General features: G+C 43.0%; 1 protein-coding gene across 1 annotated transcript; it reads right to left on the bottom strand.

Annotated features, from left to right (window-relative positions):
• Positions 1-6,383: 6,383 nt before the first annotated feature.
• On the bottom strand, positions 6,384-12,427 carry pck1 (phosphoenolpyruvate carboxykinase 1 (soluble)). Its single transcript, XM_063911684.1, has 10 exons — positions 12,315-12,427; positions 11,450-11,732; positions 10,233-10,417; positions 9,739-9,942; positions 9,379-9,566; positions 9,116-9,278; positions 8,528-8,752; positions 8,051-8,182; positions 7,832-7,927; positions 6,384-7,615 (listed from the first exon to the last, which is right to left on the bottom strand). Exons 2-10 carry the CDS (start codon positions 11,671-11,673, stop codon positions 7,155-7,157), a joined length of 1,878 nt encoding a protein of 625 aa, XP_063767754.1. The 5' UTR covers positions 11,674-11,732; positions 12,315-12,427; the 3' UTR covers positions 6,384-7,154.
• Positions 12,428-17,171: the final 4,744 nt, after the last annotated feature.

The raw sequence follows: 17,171 nt of genomic DNA, 5'->3' as shown, positions 1-17,171 counted from the left end.
TGAATTTAAAAAAAAATGTTTATCATATATTACGGTGGCCGACAGGTGAAAACGTGATAAAACCAATACTTACATTTTAGGTACGTCTACAACAACAGTGACTGTTGCCCAACTTTATAATCCCGAACGTCAACAAGGGGTACAGTCGTATAGTCCAACAATCAGCTCCCATCGACTATTCCTATGCTCTATTCCTTGACCTTTGCGTGAAACGTCACGGGGTTAAGGAATAGTGGATAGGATAAACAAAAGGAGTTAGGAAAGGAGACTGCGGTGCTTTGAGAATCCGCCTGCACTTACACTGTCCCACGTATTCATGATGAAGGACGTTATTAATGTGCGTCTGCAGTTGGAACTACAGTCATTATAAAGCGGACTGCTGAAAGTGCATCTACTCTGCACCGTGCTCTCTGATGATGCTGTTTTATGCTTTAAGAACGAGGACAACAGAGAGACATATATTCATTACCTAGGTTGGAATTGAAATAAAAACTTATGCTCGCGCAAGACACACACAACACAGTTAGTCACCCTCACCCTCCGGTCCACACGTATTAACCCAGATGAATCCCAATACGTATGATTATATGAAAATATTTAAATATAAATACAAATTTGTTTATTATAAACTAGTTATGCCTTGACCTATCACTTTGTATATCAATATTCAAGGTGGGCAGGCGGCCCGGGGGCAAGACAGAGGACGTGATGGGTGTCTCGGGAGGACGCCCCGGGGGCAAGGCAGAGGATGAGACAGAGCATGGACAGGAATTTTGGCTGGGGAACCGAGGGGGGCGGAGACATGGGCGTAGACCATGGCGAGGGAACTTTGGGGGCCTGAGACAGGGATGGAGACAGGGGCGTAGACCACGGCGAGGGAACTTTGGAGACGACCTTGAGAACAGTGGAATAGCTCCGGAAGGCGGCGAGACAGCTTCGGAGGACGACCTGGAAGCCGGCGAGACAGCTCCGGAGGATAGCCTGGAGGACGGCGAGACAGCTCCGGGGGTCGGCCTGGAAGGCGGCGAGATGCCTCTGGAGGACGGGTTGGAGGTCTTCGAGACGCCTCTGGACGACGGGCTGTGGGACGGCGAGACGCCTCTGAACGATGGGCTGGAGGACGGGTTGGAGGCCGACGGGCTGCAGGCCGACGGGCTGGAGGACGACAGGACCATGCTCGAGGATGGTGTAGGCAGTGGTGGGACCCCTCTGGAAGGTTGTGGGACCGCTCCGGAGGACCTGGAGCAGGAACAGGTGTTGGCGGGACCCCCATCGGAACAGGTGACGTCAGGTCCCCCAACGGAACAGGAGCAGACGTTGGCAGGACCCCCATCGGAACAGGTGACGGCGGGACCCCCGAAGAGGCAGGAGATGGCTTCTGCGGGAACCCGGGTGGAACTGGCATCGGTGGGGCCCCCAGTAGTACTGGCGTCAGTAGGACAGGAGTTTGAGACGGCGGGGTCCCCAACTGGAAAGGGACATGAATTGGCGGGACCCCCATCGGAACAGGTGAAGGCTTGACCCCCAACAGAGCAGGAACAGGCAAGACGGGAGGCGACGGGGCAAGAGTGGCTGGAGTGGGCTGGACTGCAAATGAGAGCGTGGCGGCCAGAGCTTGGCCTGGAAACATGGCTTCTAGGGCCGGGACTGCAGCCGGGAACGTGGCTGCCAGGGCCAAAACTTAAGCCGGAGGCGTGGCTGCAGGGGGCTTGGCTGCAGGGTGCTTGGCTGCAGGGGGCTCGGCTGCAGGGGGCTCGGCTGCTGGAAGCTTGGCTGCAAGCCTGGCCTTGCGTCCCTTTTGAGCCTGTTGAATGCTCCGCGGGCCTCCAAAGGCCAGGCGGGATCCCAAAAAGGGGTCCACAAGAGGGGCTTCGTTGGGAACGGCCAGAGGGCTAGCATGCCTGGAATCGGGTGTGGTCTCATAATCACCTATAAAGTCTTTTTCCCAATCTGGAAATGAGCCCCTTAACCAGGGCCTTGACGTCACTTCTTGGTGCGCCATGGCCAAGATACACTGCCTCTCCTCTTTACTTGAGGCATATCAAGACCAATTCTTTAGGCAAAGTAATCTGTATTTCACCTCATGTAGCTCAGCTGCTGGGTCCATCTTTGGTCAGTTCGTTCTGTCAGGGTTTGGGGAAATAGGGCCCAAGTGCAGCAAAAAGGGAGGCAGGTATGGGTACAAACAAAAGGCGAGCTTTATTCCAAAGCTGGAAAACAGGAAACAGACACAAAACAAGGATCATGACATTTCTCGTCACGATCGGCTGTTTCCGTGAACGACCGAATGTTGAGTTAAGGTAAATATTGCGGCCGCAAGGCATTGTGGGACAGCATTTTGTCTTTTCCTTTCGTAAAGGAAGGTCCAGTGTTTCCTAATTTAAAGGAGGTTATAAAGGAAGTTTCAGAGCTCCTTTCCTATCATAGAGAGAATTCAAACAGCTCTTATCATGGCGGCCACTGAGGGACTTAGGGTCATTTCGCTCCGTTAGGAACTGTCCTAAGATAAACTGACTATTCGACCGTACCCCTGGTCTCCGATCAAAGCTGTGTGCGTCACTTTTTAGTGTCCTCGCTTCCGTTGTGTTTTGAGCTTCTTGCAGCATTTTGTTTTTGCAGCATTGGTTTTATGCAGCATGTGTGCCATCAGGTATGTCTTCTAAACCTGCGCATGTTACAAGTTGGTGGAGATGTTTCTTCATTTACATTTGTTTTGGCACATTTGTATTGCATTTCTTTTGGGGTTTCTTTCACAATCACACACTGTGATATATTGACAGTTGGGGTTAATAGATCGTAAAACACATTGGTGGCTTAAAATGGGTAAGTACGATCTTTTGTCATTCACAGTAACCTGTTTTAAAGTCAAAGTCTCCATGCATAACAAATTCCTGCACTATCTGCCGCTGTGGTATTAATCAGTAAAGTGGAGTTGAGATCCTCCTCTGACGTAAACAGTTCCCAGCCTGAGTTTTTTGTTTTGTCGGCACAGCAGTGTTCTCTGCAGCTTTCAATAAAAACATTACAACAGTAACATGGTTCATGGTATAGGAACGCACCGCATCCTGGTTCCAGATAGTCAAAAACAAGTCAGTGATGATTAACTTCCTCTTTATCTGCACGTCTTACACAACCGCTGCAGTGGACCAGAGCACAAACACATGAGGCCTCAGCCACGTACAGACAGCGAACAGCAGCATTCAACGTAAATGTAATGTTTGTTTGGCATGTGTGGCACTTTTCGTGTATAAACTTATAATATATGTGTTAAAACTGAATTTAGTAGTTGAGGTAGCATTGTAGCCAGATGAGACATGTTAAACTATCAAACCAGAGGCTTAAAATGATCATATTTTGAGGAAACCTTTGAATGCGAACCATAACCACAAGATGAAATAGGTATGCTTTTGGGGGTTTTCCCTTTACTGTGGGTTATTTATGTTTGTGTGCATGTAATAGGTCTGCAAAAGCTAAAATCCCAAAGTTCAGGCCAGAGGGAGATTCTTTGCCATATCCCTCCCCCCTGCCTGAAACGCCTCGATTGATTCCTTTCTTTACTGCCTGGTTCAGTTCCGTATCAGACTGACATCACCGTGATACGGAAATGAATTCTAGCCAATAGCAGTGCGAACCGCTCCGTAAAGCCGACCCGAGCAGAGGAGCCATGGCAAGAAGAAGCTGCTACTTTCGCTGCAAACCAAAACATTCTTTGTTTGCCATACCTAAGGAAGAAGATGTGAAGAACAAGTGGCTTGCATTTATTTTTACCATTATTCCCTCGGAGCAAAAACCCAAATTATGGTTGTGTTCTCGACATTTCACTGAATTGTGGAGCTGTTGTTGCAAGCTAACGCTATCAACGCTATGCTACCAAGCTTTTAGGCTGTATTAGATCAGAAATACTTTATTTATCTCAAACTGGGAACATTTTTCTTTTTTGTAATGCACACTAACTTTACCTGAACTGTGCAGAAATACGGAGCTGGTTTTTCATTCACAACACGTTAACCTCTTGAGCCCAGACGCAGCAACCTGTAAGAAACAGTGTCTCAGGGCATGTTAACATTTATCAACCTATTAATGTGGCATACCCACTTAACGGGAAGAAACTCAGCTACCAGACCATATTAACCATTTTTACCAAAACAAAACACAATTCCAACACCAAGCGTCTAAATCAGCACTTATCGAAAACGAGCTAACGCTACATAGCAGCGAGTGATCTATGGCGATTTTTTAACTTCATGCGATCTGCACACACCACATATCATATGAAACCTTAGATTCCATAGATTCATCACTGTATAAACAAAACTCACTGAACTAGCAGCCAAGAAAGAGCAAGACAACTGCTTCACTTTACAGAGTCATAGCTATAAACAGTCTTTGCTGTTTGGGATCAAAAGTTGTGTTCAAGGTCATACAAACGCTGCTGAAGGTCATACAGACGCTGCTGAAGGTTAATCAGGTGTCTTAGCCTGGGTGCCAGCCGAACTTAGCCCCGCCCATAACATTTTCGGTTGGGAAGTTCGGTCTGGCTCTGCTCCGTTGGGGAAACATTATCTCCAATCTTGCGACAGTCGAACCAATCAGATTGCCAGGGCGGGCTTTATACGATGATGGACAGATGATCAACAGGGCGAGGATGTTTAGATTCTGCCATCGAGTCTGTTCTACAGGATCTCAACATTGCATTCATTTTGAAAGACGAACAGAGCAACGCGATAAAGGCTTTTATCGATAGAAAAGATGTTTTTGCCGTGCTTCCTACATGAGTTCCATTGACAACAAGTGTGTGTCGCTTAATCTACGTCACATACTACGTTGCTCTGATTGGTTGTAGGTCACTTTGACCTTGTAGGAGGTCCGCGCTCTATGAGTACCCTTTTAGTTTTTATTGTAATCTTATCATCGCTAAGGGGAAAAATTAGCTTCCCAAAGCCTTGAGTCCCTCACCTTGGTCGTCAAACTTCATCCAGGCGATGTCATCTCCCACACACTCCACCTTCCAGCCGGGCAGCGTGGGGTTGAGCATGGCCAGGTTGGTCTTCCCGCAGGCGCTTGGAAAGGCTGCTGCCATGTACTTTTTCTGCCCTGCGGGGTTGGTGACACCTAGGGTCATATAGCTATAAACAGTCTCTGCTGTTTGGGATCAAAAGTTGTGTTCAAGGTCATACAAACGCTGCTGAAGGTCATACAGACGCTGCTGAAGGTTAATCAGGTGTCTTAGCCTGGGTGCCAGCCGAACTTAGCCCCGCCCATAACATTTTCGGTTGGGAAGTTCGGTCTGGCTCTGCTCCGTTGGGGAAACATTATCTCCAATCTTGCGACAGTCGAACCAATCAGATTGCCAGGGCGGGCTTTATACGATGATGGACAGATGATCAACAGGGCGAGGATGTTTAGATTCTGCCATCGAGTCTGTTCTACAGGATCTCAACATTGCATTCATTTTGAAAGACGAACAGAGCAACGCGATAAAGGCTTTTATCGATAGAAAAGATGTTTTTGCCGTGCTTCCTACATGAGTTCCATTGACAACAAGTGTGTGTCGCTTAATCTACGTCACATACTACGTTGCTCTGATTGGTTGTAGGTCTATCCAATTGAGCGAAGAGGCATTTTTTTTCCTGGTTAGGTTGAAACACGCCCCATAATCAAAGCTCTATGGATCAGTTTCAGACTCACTTTCTGAATAGAATCGTGAGTATGACGTAGTCAGGCTACAGGTGTCTCTGTGTCACTGTGAAATGATTACTGATAATCCATCATTTTTTCAGGGGCGGGACATTTGACAAATCTCTCTGCGGTTGACCAATCACAGCAGAGTCGCCAGCTAACCAATCAGAGCAGAGTGCGCTTTTGCAAAGGTGGGGGCATGGGCTCTTCAGAGCGTTTTCAGACGGAGTGAAAAGTGATCATTTATGCACAGGCAGTGTGAGGAAAATAAAGCGCTTTTTCAACATTGAAGCATGTAAACATGTCATAGTGGAGCAACAAAAAACATATATGGGCCTGAAAAGTAGCATAATAGGGGACCTTTTTTGTTCAAAAAGCTCTTTATTTTTCTCATACTGCCTGTGCTGCAGCACCTTTTTTCACCCTCTGTCTGAAACCAGAGCCCAGTCTGCTCTGATTGGTTAGCTGGCCGGCTCTGTTGTGATTATTTAATACAAACTAAACTCAGCTGAGAAGAATGAGTGGATTAGGAGAACTCTGGGAGCAGGAAAAGAGTAACGAGGCTGATGTAGAGCAGGTGTGGAAGGGAAACGCAGCTCAGGAACACAATAGGAAGATCCGCAAAAAAAGTCGACAAAGCAGTTCAATCTTAACAAAATGTCTGACGTCAGCGACACATGAAATAATGACAACAGCAACATGACTTAATACTTGACAATACTTTTAATGTCTTCTAACTTCTTTGGGTCTCAAGATTGCAACAAAACAGAACCAAAATAAGCCAACAGTGTATAAAAATAAAATAAGAATAAAACAGGAACACAAAACATACATTTACCCTTTGTTAGAGGGTTTAACAACACTGGAGCTAACATGGACTCATTTCTCTATACAAGTCCTCATGGCAATGACAGTGTGATGTGCGCGCTCATAATAAGTTACTATTAAATAGTAGAATTCAGAAATACAGTAGGGCAATACATTAGAACAACAGTTTAAAACATAGAGCTGTTAAATCAGCAAATTAATCAATGGAGAGGAGACATTTCACTTGATTCTCTCATGCTGTTAGCATAGTGAGTACACTACAATTTCTGCAAGTTCATAGAATTTACCCTATCATCCCCATATCAACAAGTCCTTCTGTCTCCTGTCTACAACATTCGATGTACTGTAATGTTTCTGTGCACTGTTACTGCTGCTGGGGGGAAAGGTTAGAAGATTTCTAGCTTACGAAAACATTAAAAACAGTCAAAAGCATTTAAAATTAAAATCAATTATCTGATCACAAACTGTTCCTTTTTTCCTGAAGTTGTAAGACTCGAATGACTGCATGATATGTAGGTCTTGAATAAATAAACGTTTGATCTGGAATGTGTAATAAGTCATTATAGAATTTCTAATTTGTAGTTAATAAAATTGGGTTGTAGAATTCCCAATGTGCTACTCCGGATTTGCTAAAGTGCTAGCCCCCCTCATTCCATCTGCTTTACCCTCTGCTCCAGGAGCTCCAGCTGCCGGGCCACCTCGTTGGGCAGGTCGTCGTTCACCTGCGTGGTGAAGTACTTCCTAACATCTGCCACCTCCCTCTGCCAGAACTCCTGATCCAGGGAGAACAGCTCGTTGAGGTCCACCTCCTCCTTCAGGCCCTGGAGGTTCAGGGAATCGCAGCAGGGCAGGTAGCCCACGACAGAGGGCATGGCGCCGGCCTCGCCATTCAGACGCCTGAACATCCAGTCCAGCACGCGGATGTTGTCACCAAAACCGGGCCAGAGGAATCCGGTGGTGGGGCTCTTGCGGAACCAGTTGACGTGAAAGATCTTGGGGAGCTTGGCACCGGGGCGGTCGGCCATGCTCAGCCAGTGAGAGAGGTACTGGCCGAAATTGTAGCCGAAGAAGGGGCGCATGGCGAAGGGGTCGTGCATGATCATCTTGCCTGCAGAAAGGAAGGGGGACAAAGAGTAGAGATTGGTATATGTCTCGCACATCAATGCATCCAGTGTATGCAGTTTCTAGGCAGGCTACTCAAACATAGATTTAATCTCTTTTTAAGGCTAATCAATGTCCAATCAAGCAACATTTAATGTCCTCAGGGTGAGTAAACTCCCTAAAATGCATTGAATAGTGGTCATTAGAACGTTTGGATACTGACCTCTGTGTTCGGCTGCAGCGGTGGCCTCTGACCTCATGGCTGCTCCAACAAAAACACCGTGCTGCCAGCTGAAAGCCTCGTATACCAGAGGGACACCTGAACGGAGGAATAGTCAATTATTAGATTCATATTATGTAGATATATCATTGCATCTTCTTTCAATCCTTCCCTTTTATTAATTCATTCATCCCACCGCGTACTTTCTCTGTCTTTGCTCACCTTCTGGCCGACGTCCTCCGAAAATGATGGCCTCAATGGGGACTCCCTCCGGGGATTCCCACATTGGGTCGATAATGGGACACTGCCCAGCTGGAGTGCAGAAACGAGAGTTGGGATGAGCGCAAGGTTCGCCTGGAAAGAGAAAGAGTGACAGGAGGGTAAACTTTATTTCCCAACATTCTTACATCCTTGCCCTTTAACGTGTGTGATGTTCTCTAGCTTGTCTTGTTGATCTTTCAAACACCAGTTTGCTAACTACTCCTGCATCTCTTCAGTGATTTCTTTGAAAAACACAAAAGCTATCTTAGACCTTTGGTCGACAGGAGTGCACTTCTACAGATTGGATCATCTAAACAATGGCCCTGCTCATTAACATCCTTGTTAGTGTTGACTTTCCTAATCCTACCTACAGTATTTGCAATGCTTGTGTTTTCTGCAAGCACAGAAGAAAAAAATGAGTAAGTTAAAAACTCTTACCATCCTCTGAGCTCCAAGGCTTGTTTTTCCAGGAAGTGATGGTGACTCCTTCAGGAATTTCCTGGTCCATTCCCTCCCAGTACACGCCACCATCGCTAGTCTCTGCTACATTAGTGAACACTGTGTTCTTGATGATGGTCTCCATGGCGTTGGGGTTGGTTTTGGCTGAGGTGCCGGGCGCAACTCCAAAAAAGCCATTCTCAGGGTTGATGGCACGTAGGTTTCCTAGTGACAGGGACAGGGAAGAATGCAAATAATGAGTATCAGAATTGTGGGTTTGTTTTATTATTATATTTGCCAAGGAGGTTATCTTTCTGGTTCAGTGTGTTGGTTTGTTTGTATCTTAGGCAGGATCAGGAAAAATCTACTAGTCCGACTTTTATTACATTTGGTGGAATGGTACAACATTGGCCAAGAAAGAACCCATTACATTTCGAAGTGGATCCAAATTACAGGGAGGGAAACACATCAGAGATTCACTTTGACCTTGTAGGAGGTCCGCGCTCTATGAGTACCCTTTTAGTTTTTATTGTAATCTTATCATCGCTAAGGGGAAAAATTAGCTTCCCAAAGCCTTGAGTCCCTCACCTTGGTCGTCAAACTTCATCCAGGCGATGTCATCTCCCACACACTCCACCTTCCAGCCGGGCAGCGTGGGGTTGAGCATGGCCAGGTTGGTCTTCCCGCAGGCGCTTGGAAAGGCTGCTGCCATGTACTTTTTCTGCCCTGCGGGGTTGGTGACACCTAGGATCTGAGCAGGAGAAACATTCGGATTATCAGACTGTTGTGAGATGTTATATATATATATATATATATATATATATATTTGTGAGGTTTTTTTCAGGTCTTACCAGCATGTGTTCGGCCAGCCAGCCCTCTTCCTTGGCAATGCGTGATGCGATGCGCAGAGCAAAGCATTTCTTCCCCAGAAGGGAGTTTCCTCCATAACCACTGCCGAATGAGACAATCTGCCTGCTGTCCTGGACATGGGCGATCAACGTCTGCTCGGGGTTACACGGCCAGTTGTTCACCAAGGGCTCTGGAAGACAAAGGGGTTTATTTTAATCAGGGGATAGCATCAATAGAGGAAAGCTTAATTTAGTGTACTGGTGGAACTTCAACGATACAACTTTAATGTTAATCAATTTGTTAATTTCAATTTCATGCAAAAATGCAAAAAAACGTATGTTGTTTTGGTGATGTGGACGTACTTTTAAGTGGCAGAGGACAGCCGACGGAGTGCAGACAGCGGACAAACTCGCCGCTCCCCAGAGCGGACAACACCGACTTCCCCATGCGGGTCATCACTCTCATACTGGCGACCACGTAGGGGGAGTCTGTTAGCTCCACTCCGATCTTAGAGAGGGGGGACCCCACTGGACCCATGCTGAAGGGGATCACATACATGGTACGACCTGAGGAGAGAAGAAATATTTCTTTTAGTTTCACTTCTGTGCTACAGCTGAAATATAAAATGTTGAGTTTCAGGATCCAAATCATCCAGATTAACAGTAAAATACTCTTCTCTAATCATCAATTTCCAAATTTACACACATATTAAAGCATATAGAAACAGGTTGTGCTTTGTTCTACCTTGGGTAGGGGTATCTTAAACATTTAGGCCTGTCTGTGAGATCTGTGCCTCTATTCACTCGTTCATCCTGTCTGGTTAAAATGTATGCTTAAACGTTGTTCTCCGTGTTACCTTTCATGCAGCCGGGGAACCTTTGAGCCACGGCTTTGTCGAACTCTTCAGGGGACATCCAGCGTCCAAGTTGGCTGACCCCTCCGTCCACAGGGGTGGGCACTGTGTCCTTCTGCTCCTGGGTCACAATCACCGTCTTACTCTCCACACGAGCCACGTCCCTCGGGTCGGTCCTTGCCAACCAGCTGCAGGAGGAGGAAGAGGAATAAGAGAGAAGGGTGAGACTTTTAACTTACTTTCATATGTTCGCAAGATTGATACATTGATTGATGTATTGTATGTTGTTCTTTTGTTTGAATAAGAACTTGTAGCTCAGGAGGTAGATTTGTTGTCCACAAGTCAACATGTGGAAGTGTCCTTGGTTGTTTTAACCACTGTGTTGTTAACTTATTTTTGTGTGCTTGCCTCTATATTCATTGTTTTAGTTTACCTTTCATCTGCCTTCTCCATGCGTTTTTTAAATCTTCCTCGAAAGGATTATTATTCCAGATGGATCACATTTTGGATTCAATCTTTTTGCAGTATGATGAAACAGAATTGCTTCATTAACCTGACTCCTCTTCCACCTGAATGTTTGTCTGACAGCTGCTGCTCGTCCTGAAGGATCTGGATTTACTGGTTTGTCAGAATTCCGACCTTTCACACCTACTCTACATTTGTTGTTTATTTCCACAGCTGCTGACGACTTACTCATGCACTTTCTGTAGCAGCAACAAGACCAGGCTAACTGCCAACTGCATTGGGTTCACACTGTCTTTGTTACAAAAGCCACCACAGCTGTAAAATCCATATTTTGTATTACTTATCAGTGTCTTTAAAGTAAACAAAGCTATACAAATACATTATCTTCATGTGGAGTATAAATCAACATAAAATAGAAAGTACCTCAAAAGGAAATAGTTTTCTTAGTAACACTACTGAACACATATATTACAAATACAAGCTGTTTTTCTAATTAGAAAAAATAAATAATGTATAAAAGAGTATTCCCGGTACATGAAGTTTAAGATATAAGTAACATCTTTTAGAATGAGAGCTCAATTCAACTACTAAATGATGTTATTGTTACTTTACAAGTAAGTGTTGTTTTGTTAATATTTTTGGTATCCACTGTGATAAATTAATAATTAAAAATTGCTGATGTTTTGGCGTTGTGGCCCCCATTGAAAAGCTTTTAAAAGACCCCTTCAGAAGCACCTGTATTTAATCCGACCTACCAGTTCTCGTATTTGCAGAGCTTCTTGATCATGCCCTGCTCCTCCAGCTGGGTCAGGATAGCCCGGTTCTCCTCCTCGGAGCCGTCACAGATGTGCAGGGCGTCAGGCTGACACAGATTCACGTTCACATCCACAAACTCCTTCAGGGCCGGGCTGAGGGCGCTGAGGTCGCCCTGCAGGACCCGTGGGCTGCTCTGGTTCTGAGAGGGGAGCTGAGGAGGCATGGTGCCGGATTCTGGAGAGCTAGAAGCTAGACTATAGAGAGAAGAGGAATAGTAGAAGTCTGGGGAGAAGATTATAGAGGTAGAAAATGTAAAGCAGAGGAAGAGTTGACATGAGGAAGAGTCAGGGAAAAGTTAGCAACATGTGACGTGGAGAAGAACAGAGAGGAGAGGTGATGGAAGAGGTGAGAGAAGGAGAAAAAAGAATGGAATAAATATGGATATAGAAAAATAAAAGGATGGAAGAGAATATGTTAATACAATAAAACATGCTTAAAACGTTTAATCTGTACATTGTTTTTTGTCTTTCCTGTCCTTTTTTGAGTATTATAGTGCACTTTACTACAGTCCTGGTAACAATTAGGTGATATATTATTTTTTATACTGAACATTGTTTGAATAAAATAAATCAATTGTACATTTTATCTATAGAGCATTCTTCAGTGTACACACAGGTCAACATTATCATAAAAAAAGCAAATAAAAATGAAAAATAACCCTGAGATCTGAGATCACAGTCTGCTTCACTAAAAGTTGAATTAAACGTTAATTTAAAAAAACTGCTGCCCCCCCCCCCCCCACATCCCCAATCATCAGATGCCCTCCTCACATTACCCACAGTGGAAACACAGGCGTCAGGTTACCTTCAGCGGTCTGTACAGCAGAGACTCTTCAGCTGAGCCTCAGCAGAAGAAGTTGTTCAGAAGAGCTGAGGACTGTTTCTCCTGAGCTAGTTGTATCTGCTGAGAGAGTTTCTCTCTTTATACGCGGGATGTCCCTCAAGAGGAGGGGGAGATGTTTGTGTGGGGTGTAGGAGGTGGCTTGTCCTCTTAGCTATTTGCATGAACCTGTTGTTCCATGCTGATCTAAAAACCACAGTGTCACAATGAATCTTTTATCAGCGTGACGTAACGTCTTTGTCATAGAACCGGTTCTGCCCAGCGCTGCAGAGTAGCCGGTCATCACCATCAGAATACTTTATTGTCCCTGAGGAAATGTAGTTTCGGGACAGTTGCATCTATTTTAGAATGAAATAATAAATAAAGATAAATGAAAATATTTATATAAACATTAAAGTTACAATTAGATGTGCAATAAAAAGACAATTACATTAACACAAAAATGTAAGTAACATTTTCAGTAAAGGAATATTAAGTAAAATATTTAAAAAATATTTATAAAAAAAATAGAGGACACCTCAATATAAATAAAAAAGTTAATTTGCAGAATTATATCCCTTTTTATCGGAACTGTATTGCTATTTTCTAACCTGTGACATCTCTAATATGCTGCGCAGCATCAAGACTCATTTTAGTATCAGAGTATTTCTGCTGTGGTTTTTCTACTTTGCTTAAGATCTGAGTACTTGTTCAAGACAGACAGACAGTTTTTACCTCAGCACTAAGGCCACTATGCCCCTCCGTAATACAATCAGTCATGCAAGGAAATGCCAGAGTGATCGTGTGTGTGTGTGTGTGTGTGTGTGTGTGTGTGTGTGTGTGTGTGTGTGTGTGTGTGTGTGTGTGTGTGTGTGTGTGTGTGTGTGTGTGTGTGTGTGTGTAAGGACAGTGTGGTTTTATTTCATCCAAATCTTCAATGCTTCCTTTTTGATTCATAGTGGTATTAATACACCACTGATATTTGGTAATATGCCCATTTATAAATATATATATAATTATATATATATATATATATATATATATATATATATATATATAATGTGCAATATATATATATATATATATATATATTATATATAAATATATTGCACATTTTTATACTTCACTTTTTTATGTTTATATGTATTTTTTCATTAAATTTTTTTATTATCTGTTATTTTATTTCATCGTTTAACTTTGCTTTTCCCTCGTGGATTAGTAAAGCAATAATTAATTTATTAAATATTCTGAATCTGAATATTGCACGTTTGATGAATTCATGCAGTATAATCTCTGACCATCAATTTTGAAATATGAATTCTTATTTTTATGAATTATCTCTCACTCTTTGAACTTTGACCGTCATCACTCTCTGATGTAAGTTCGGGGTTGATGTGTGATGTGGTCAGCGCCTCGTTCTGATTGGCTGATCATCGGGGGCTCGCCTTGTGACAAAGGTCATACAGGGGAATGTGCGTGTGTGTGTGTAAACAGTTAAGTTAACAGTATTGAATTTAGTAGTAGTAAAAAGTAGTAGGGATAATGCCAACTGTAGTTTTAAATCATGTATTTATTCTGTTAAGTGGCTGATGATATGCTTAATATCCAGAGAAATAATGTGTGTTTTAATGAAAAAAATCATAAAATAAGACTGTATTCTGTCTGAAAGGAAACTAGTCAAAACATATTATGTCAAAACAAAAAATTAGGAAATATTTCTCCAAATGATGGTTTTGAAAGATGATGCATTTCTCCTGAATAGTTTTTTGTTTTCCTTTTACAGCCATGCTTTGAAACACTGATCAGGGGATGTTTAAGTGCCTCGTTACGCCTTAACTCGACCTCAGCCCCGATGCAGCAGCCAATCCCGATCTGGATTCAGACTCGATGCTGCACAACACAAAGAACCGACAAGAGCCTGCATGGTACCGTCGTGGCACCTCCAGTTACATAACGCCCTCTGCTTCAGTGTTTTATGAACAATATACTGTACAGACACTTGTGCCACAGTCAGCAGTCATAAACAGCCTGAGGATCTTTAACCCCCCCCGCTAAACTTCAAACACTCTCTTGTTTTTCTCACATTTGTCTTTACGTTAAAGAGAGACTTATAGAGGTCAGGTTAGCTTTGTCTTTTATAAAAGGTAACAGATTTATGGTGACATTTGTTTTTAAATCCAAGTTAAACTACAACATTGCAAACAAGTTTTCAGCTGCAAGTAAATGCAATGAGGGGTGCAATCTAAAGAAAATAAGGAAAATCCAAGTAGCTGGTGTGGTATTTTCTGAAATAAAGTGACTAAGCTTGATCCCTAAAATGTTATATTAATATTCCTTTAAGAAGTTTTAAAGTAAGTTTCAAGTTATCTAGACAGCAAAGCTTATCTTTTTGCTTTGAAATAAGGCTGACATGGTATAAATTGGTCCATTTCCATATATCTGTACAGTATATACATGTATAGCCCATTTCTTCCACATTCACACACTAACTAATACCAATGTCGTAAATTATCAGCCAGTGATCTGCCATTGGATGAAACTGATGTTTACAGGTTAACCTAGGGTTATCTAATCATATTTATTGATTTATTTTATACGCTCCCAAAGTTGAATAAATTGTTCAGATATAGAGTAAGGTTTTGTTAATGTCGCTAACTTCATCCGTAAGCCCTGCCATTTTAAACTTGTAAAGGCCTTGTGTTTATCAAACGATAAAGACGACAATCCAAACTGAATACAGCCTCTCTGTACTCTCCCTGTCTGCTGAGGACATTTTCAGGAACAGATTACTGGAACATCAGTGTGTCATTTGTGATATAATTTAAGAAGCACATGGTAAAGAGTTTAACATGTCAGGTATAATTACTGTTCTGTCAAAGCAAATGTATCCAGGTCTGAAATATGTATCGTACATGTTGGTTATTTAGCAAGGTGTAAAACCATGTGAATCATTGAGCTAAAGATTAGCATAAATGGCTCAGCCAGACAGTTTCTTTCCCCAAAAAGTGATTGTGGGGCTAAGTGAGCCACATGCTGTGGGGTCAATTTAACCAGTGGTTCAACTTAACCCCCCATGAGGCACTGAAGTTGAGTTAAGTCTCTTCAGTATAAAATACTATTTCAATGTAGTTTTTCTTTCTTTTTTCGGGGGCTTTTTGCCTTTATTCGGATAGGACAGTGGAGAGTGACAGGAAAGTGGGAGAGATTCGGGGAGGGATCCGGAAAGGACCACGGGTCGGGAATCGAACCCGGGTCACTGGCGTACGGTGCAGGTGCCCCAGCCAGTTGCGCCACGGCCGGGGCCCAATGTAGTTTTTCTGGAAAAATCCATCAGAGCAGTGGCTAAAAACTGAAATACTGACAGGTCAACCCTGCGTAGATACATGAAGAAGAAAAGGAAAGGAAGTGAAACCCGTAGGTAAAGCGGAGAGGGTCTTCACTCGGAAGAGAGAAGAAGCTTCAGACCACATCAAAAAACTGGCTGACCAGAACCATGGCCTTACTCCAGAGAAAGGTTGTGAACTGGCTCAGGTATAAACTTGAAGAAGTCCATCGGTCAATGTACCTGCAGATGGCTCAATTTACCCCTTAAATGGGGCAAGTTAAGCCACAAGACCAGTTTTTTTCAGAAGTCATATTTTCATGGCCCTTTGTGATAGATGCATTATTTCATTGTGATGAACATCCTGAAGTAAAGGTTGACTTCTCATTGTTCGTTGCCTTGAGGACACCATAACTAAAAGTTGCCTCATCTTACCCCACTCTCCCCTACAGAATCCTTGTACTACAGTTAATTGCATTTTGCCATAGTTTACAATGTAACTGCATTTAAAATGACAAGGGTCAGTACAGTTGTATGCGAAACAGCATTGTTGTGTGCAACATGTGTGAAAGGAAAACTCCAAACAATGTGCAAACCTGATTTTTCAGACATTATCCAGAGTCCATATGAGAACATGGCTTGAGTTTAGAGGTGCAAGAGTCCTTTTGTAGTCTGTGTCATATCTAGAGATAATCTCGTATCACTGGTATACGGTGGGAGGAAGGAAGAGTTGAACAGTTATCTCTGTGATGAGATAACACTCAGGATGTTTATATGTAGTACAGACAGGCACCGAAGCCTCAAAGTACAGTACAGTGGGTCCATAAAAATTACAGTGGACTTCAGCGTGATGGCGTTTGGTCGTGTCCTTTAGCCATTTGTTAGTAACTTCTGTATCATAATGGATGCTTTAGAGATTCACCAGTGGGGTATTTACTGACGTGTTTTAGGTTGAACAACTACACTTAATATTCTCTACAGACCTATTTCAGGCATCTAACCAATAACGAATTAAAAAATCAATAACTTTGAAACGAGGGAACCAGAAGTGGTAAAATGCTGATTCATTTCCAGGTTTTAGGATTCCTGAACCACTCTATAGTGGCATAATATTAGCCATGTCACTTTGGAGAATAGTATTAAGTTGGACTAGTCATATAGGTGTCCTTGGGTGTTTTGAAAGGTGCCTCTAAATAAAACGTATTATTATTATTATTATTATTGTTATTATTATTAATAATAATAACAATAATAATAATAATGCCCCCGGTTTTTGGCATTTTATTTTAGATTTGATGTTCTCTGCTATTACAAGGGAAAGCATGTTTCCATTTATCAGTATTCTCATCAGCATTCGTCTGTTTTTTTGGCATTCCTACTGAAATTACCTGCATGATTAATTGATTATGTAAAGAGATTATGTGTAGAGATTTTCAGCAGTTTATGACGAATAAAAATAAATGTGTCAGTGCAGATTAGGACAGAAAAAACAACAATTTGGATTCCACTCCTACATTGAA

The sequence above is a fragment of the Eleginops maclovinus genome, chromosome 20, assembly GCF_036324505.1.
Source record: "Eleginops maclovinus isolate JMC-PN-2008 ecotype Puerto Natales chromosome 20, JC_Emac_rtc_rv5, whole genome shotgun sequence".
Taxonomy (NCBI): Eukaryota; Metazoa; Chordata; class Actinopteri; order Perciformes; family Eleginopidae; genus Eleginops; species Eleginops maclovinus.
This window is presented reverse-complemented; position numbering and strand designations above follow the sequence as displayed.

Excerpts from the sequence above, each read along its gene's own strand:
- pck1 (XM_063911684.1), bottom strand. The coding sequence starts at position 11,673 with ATGCCTCCTCAGCTCCCCTCTCAGAACCAGAGCAGCCCACGGGTCCTG. Across the intron at positions 10,418-11,449 it reads CTCTGCAAATACGAGAACTG|CTGGTTGGCAAGGACCGACC; the intron begins GTAGGTCGGATT and ends CTCCTCCTGCAG. Across the intron at positions 9,567-9,738 it reads CTGTCCTCTGCCACTTAAAA|AGCCCTTGGTGAACAACTGG; the intron begins GTACGTCCACAT and ends TTTGTCTTCCAG.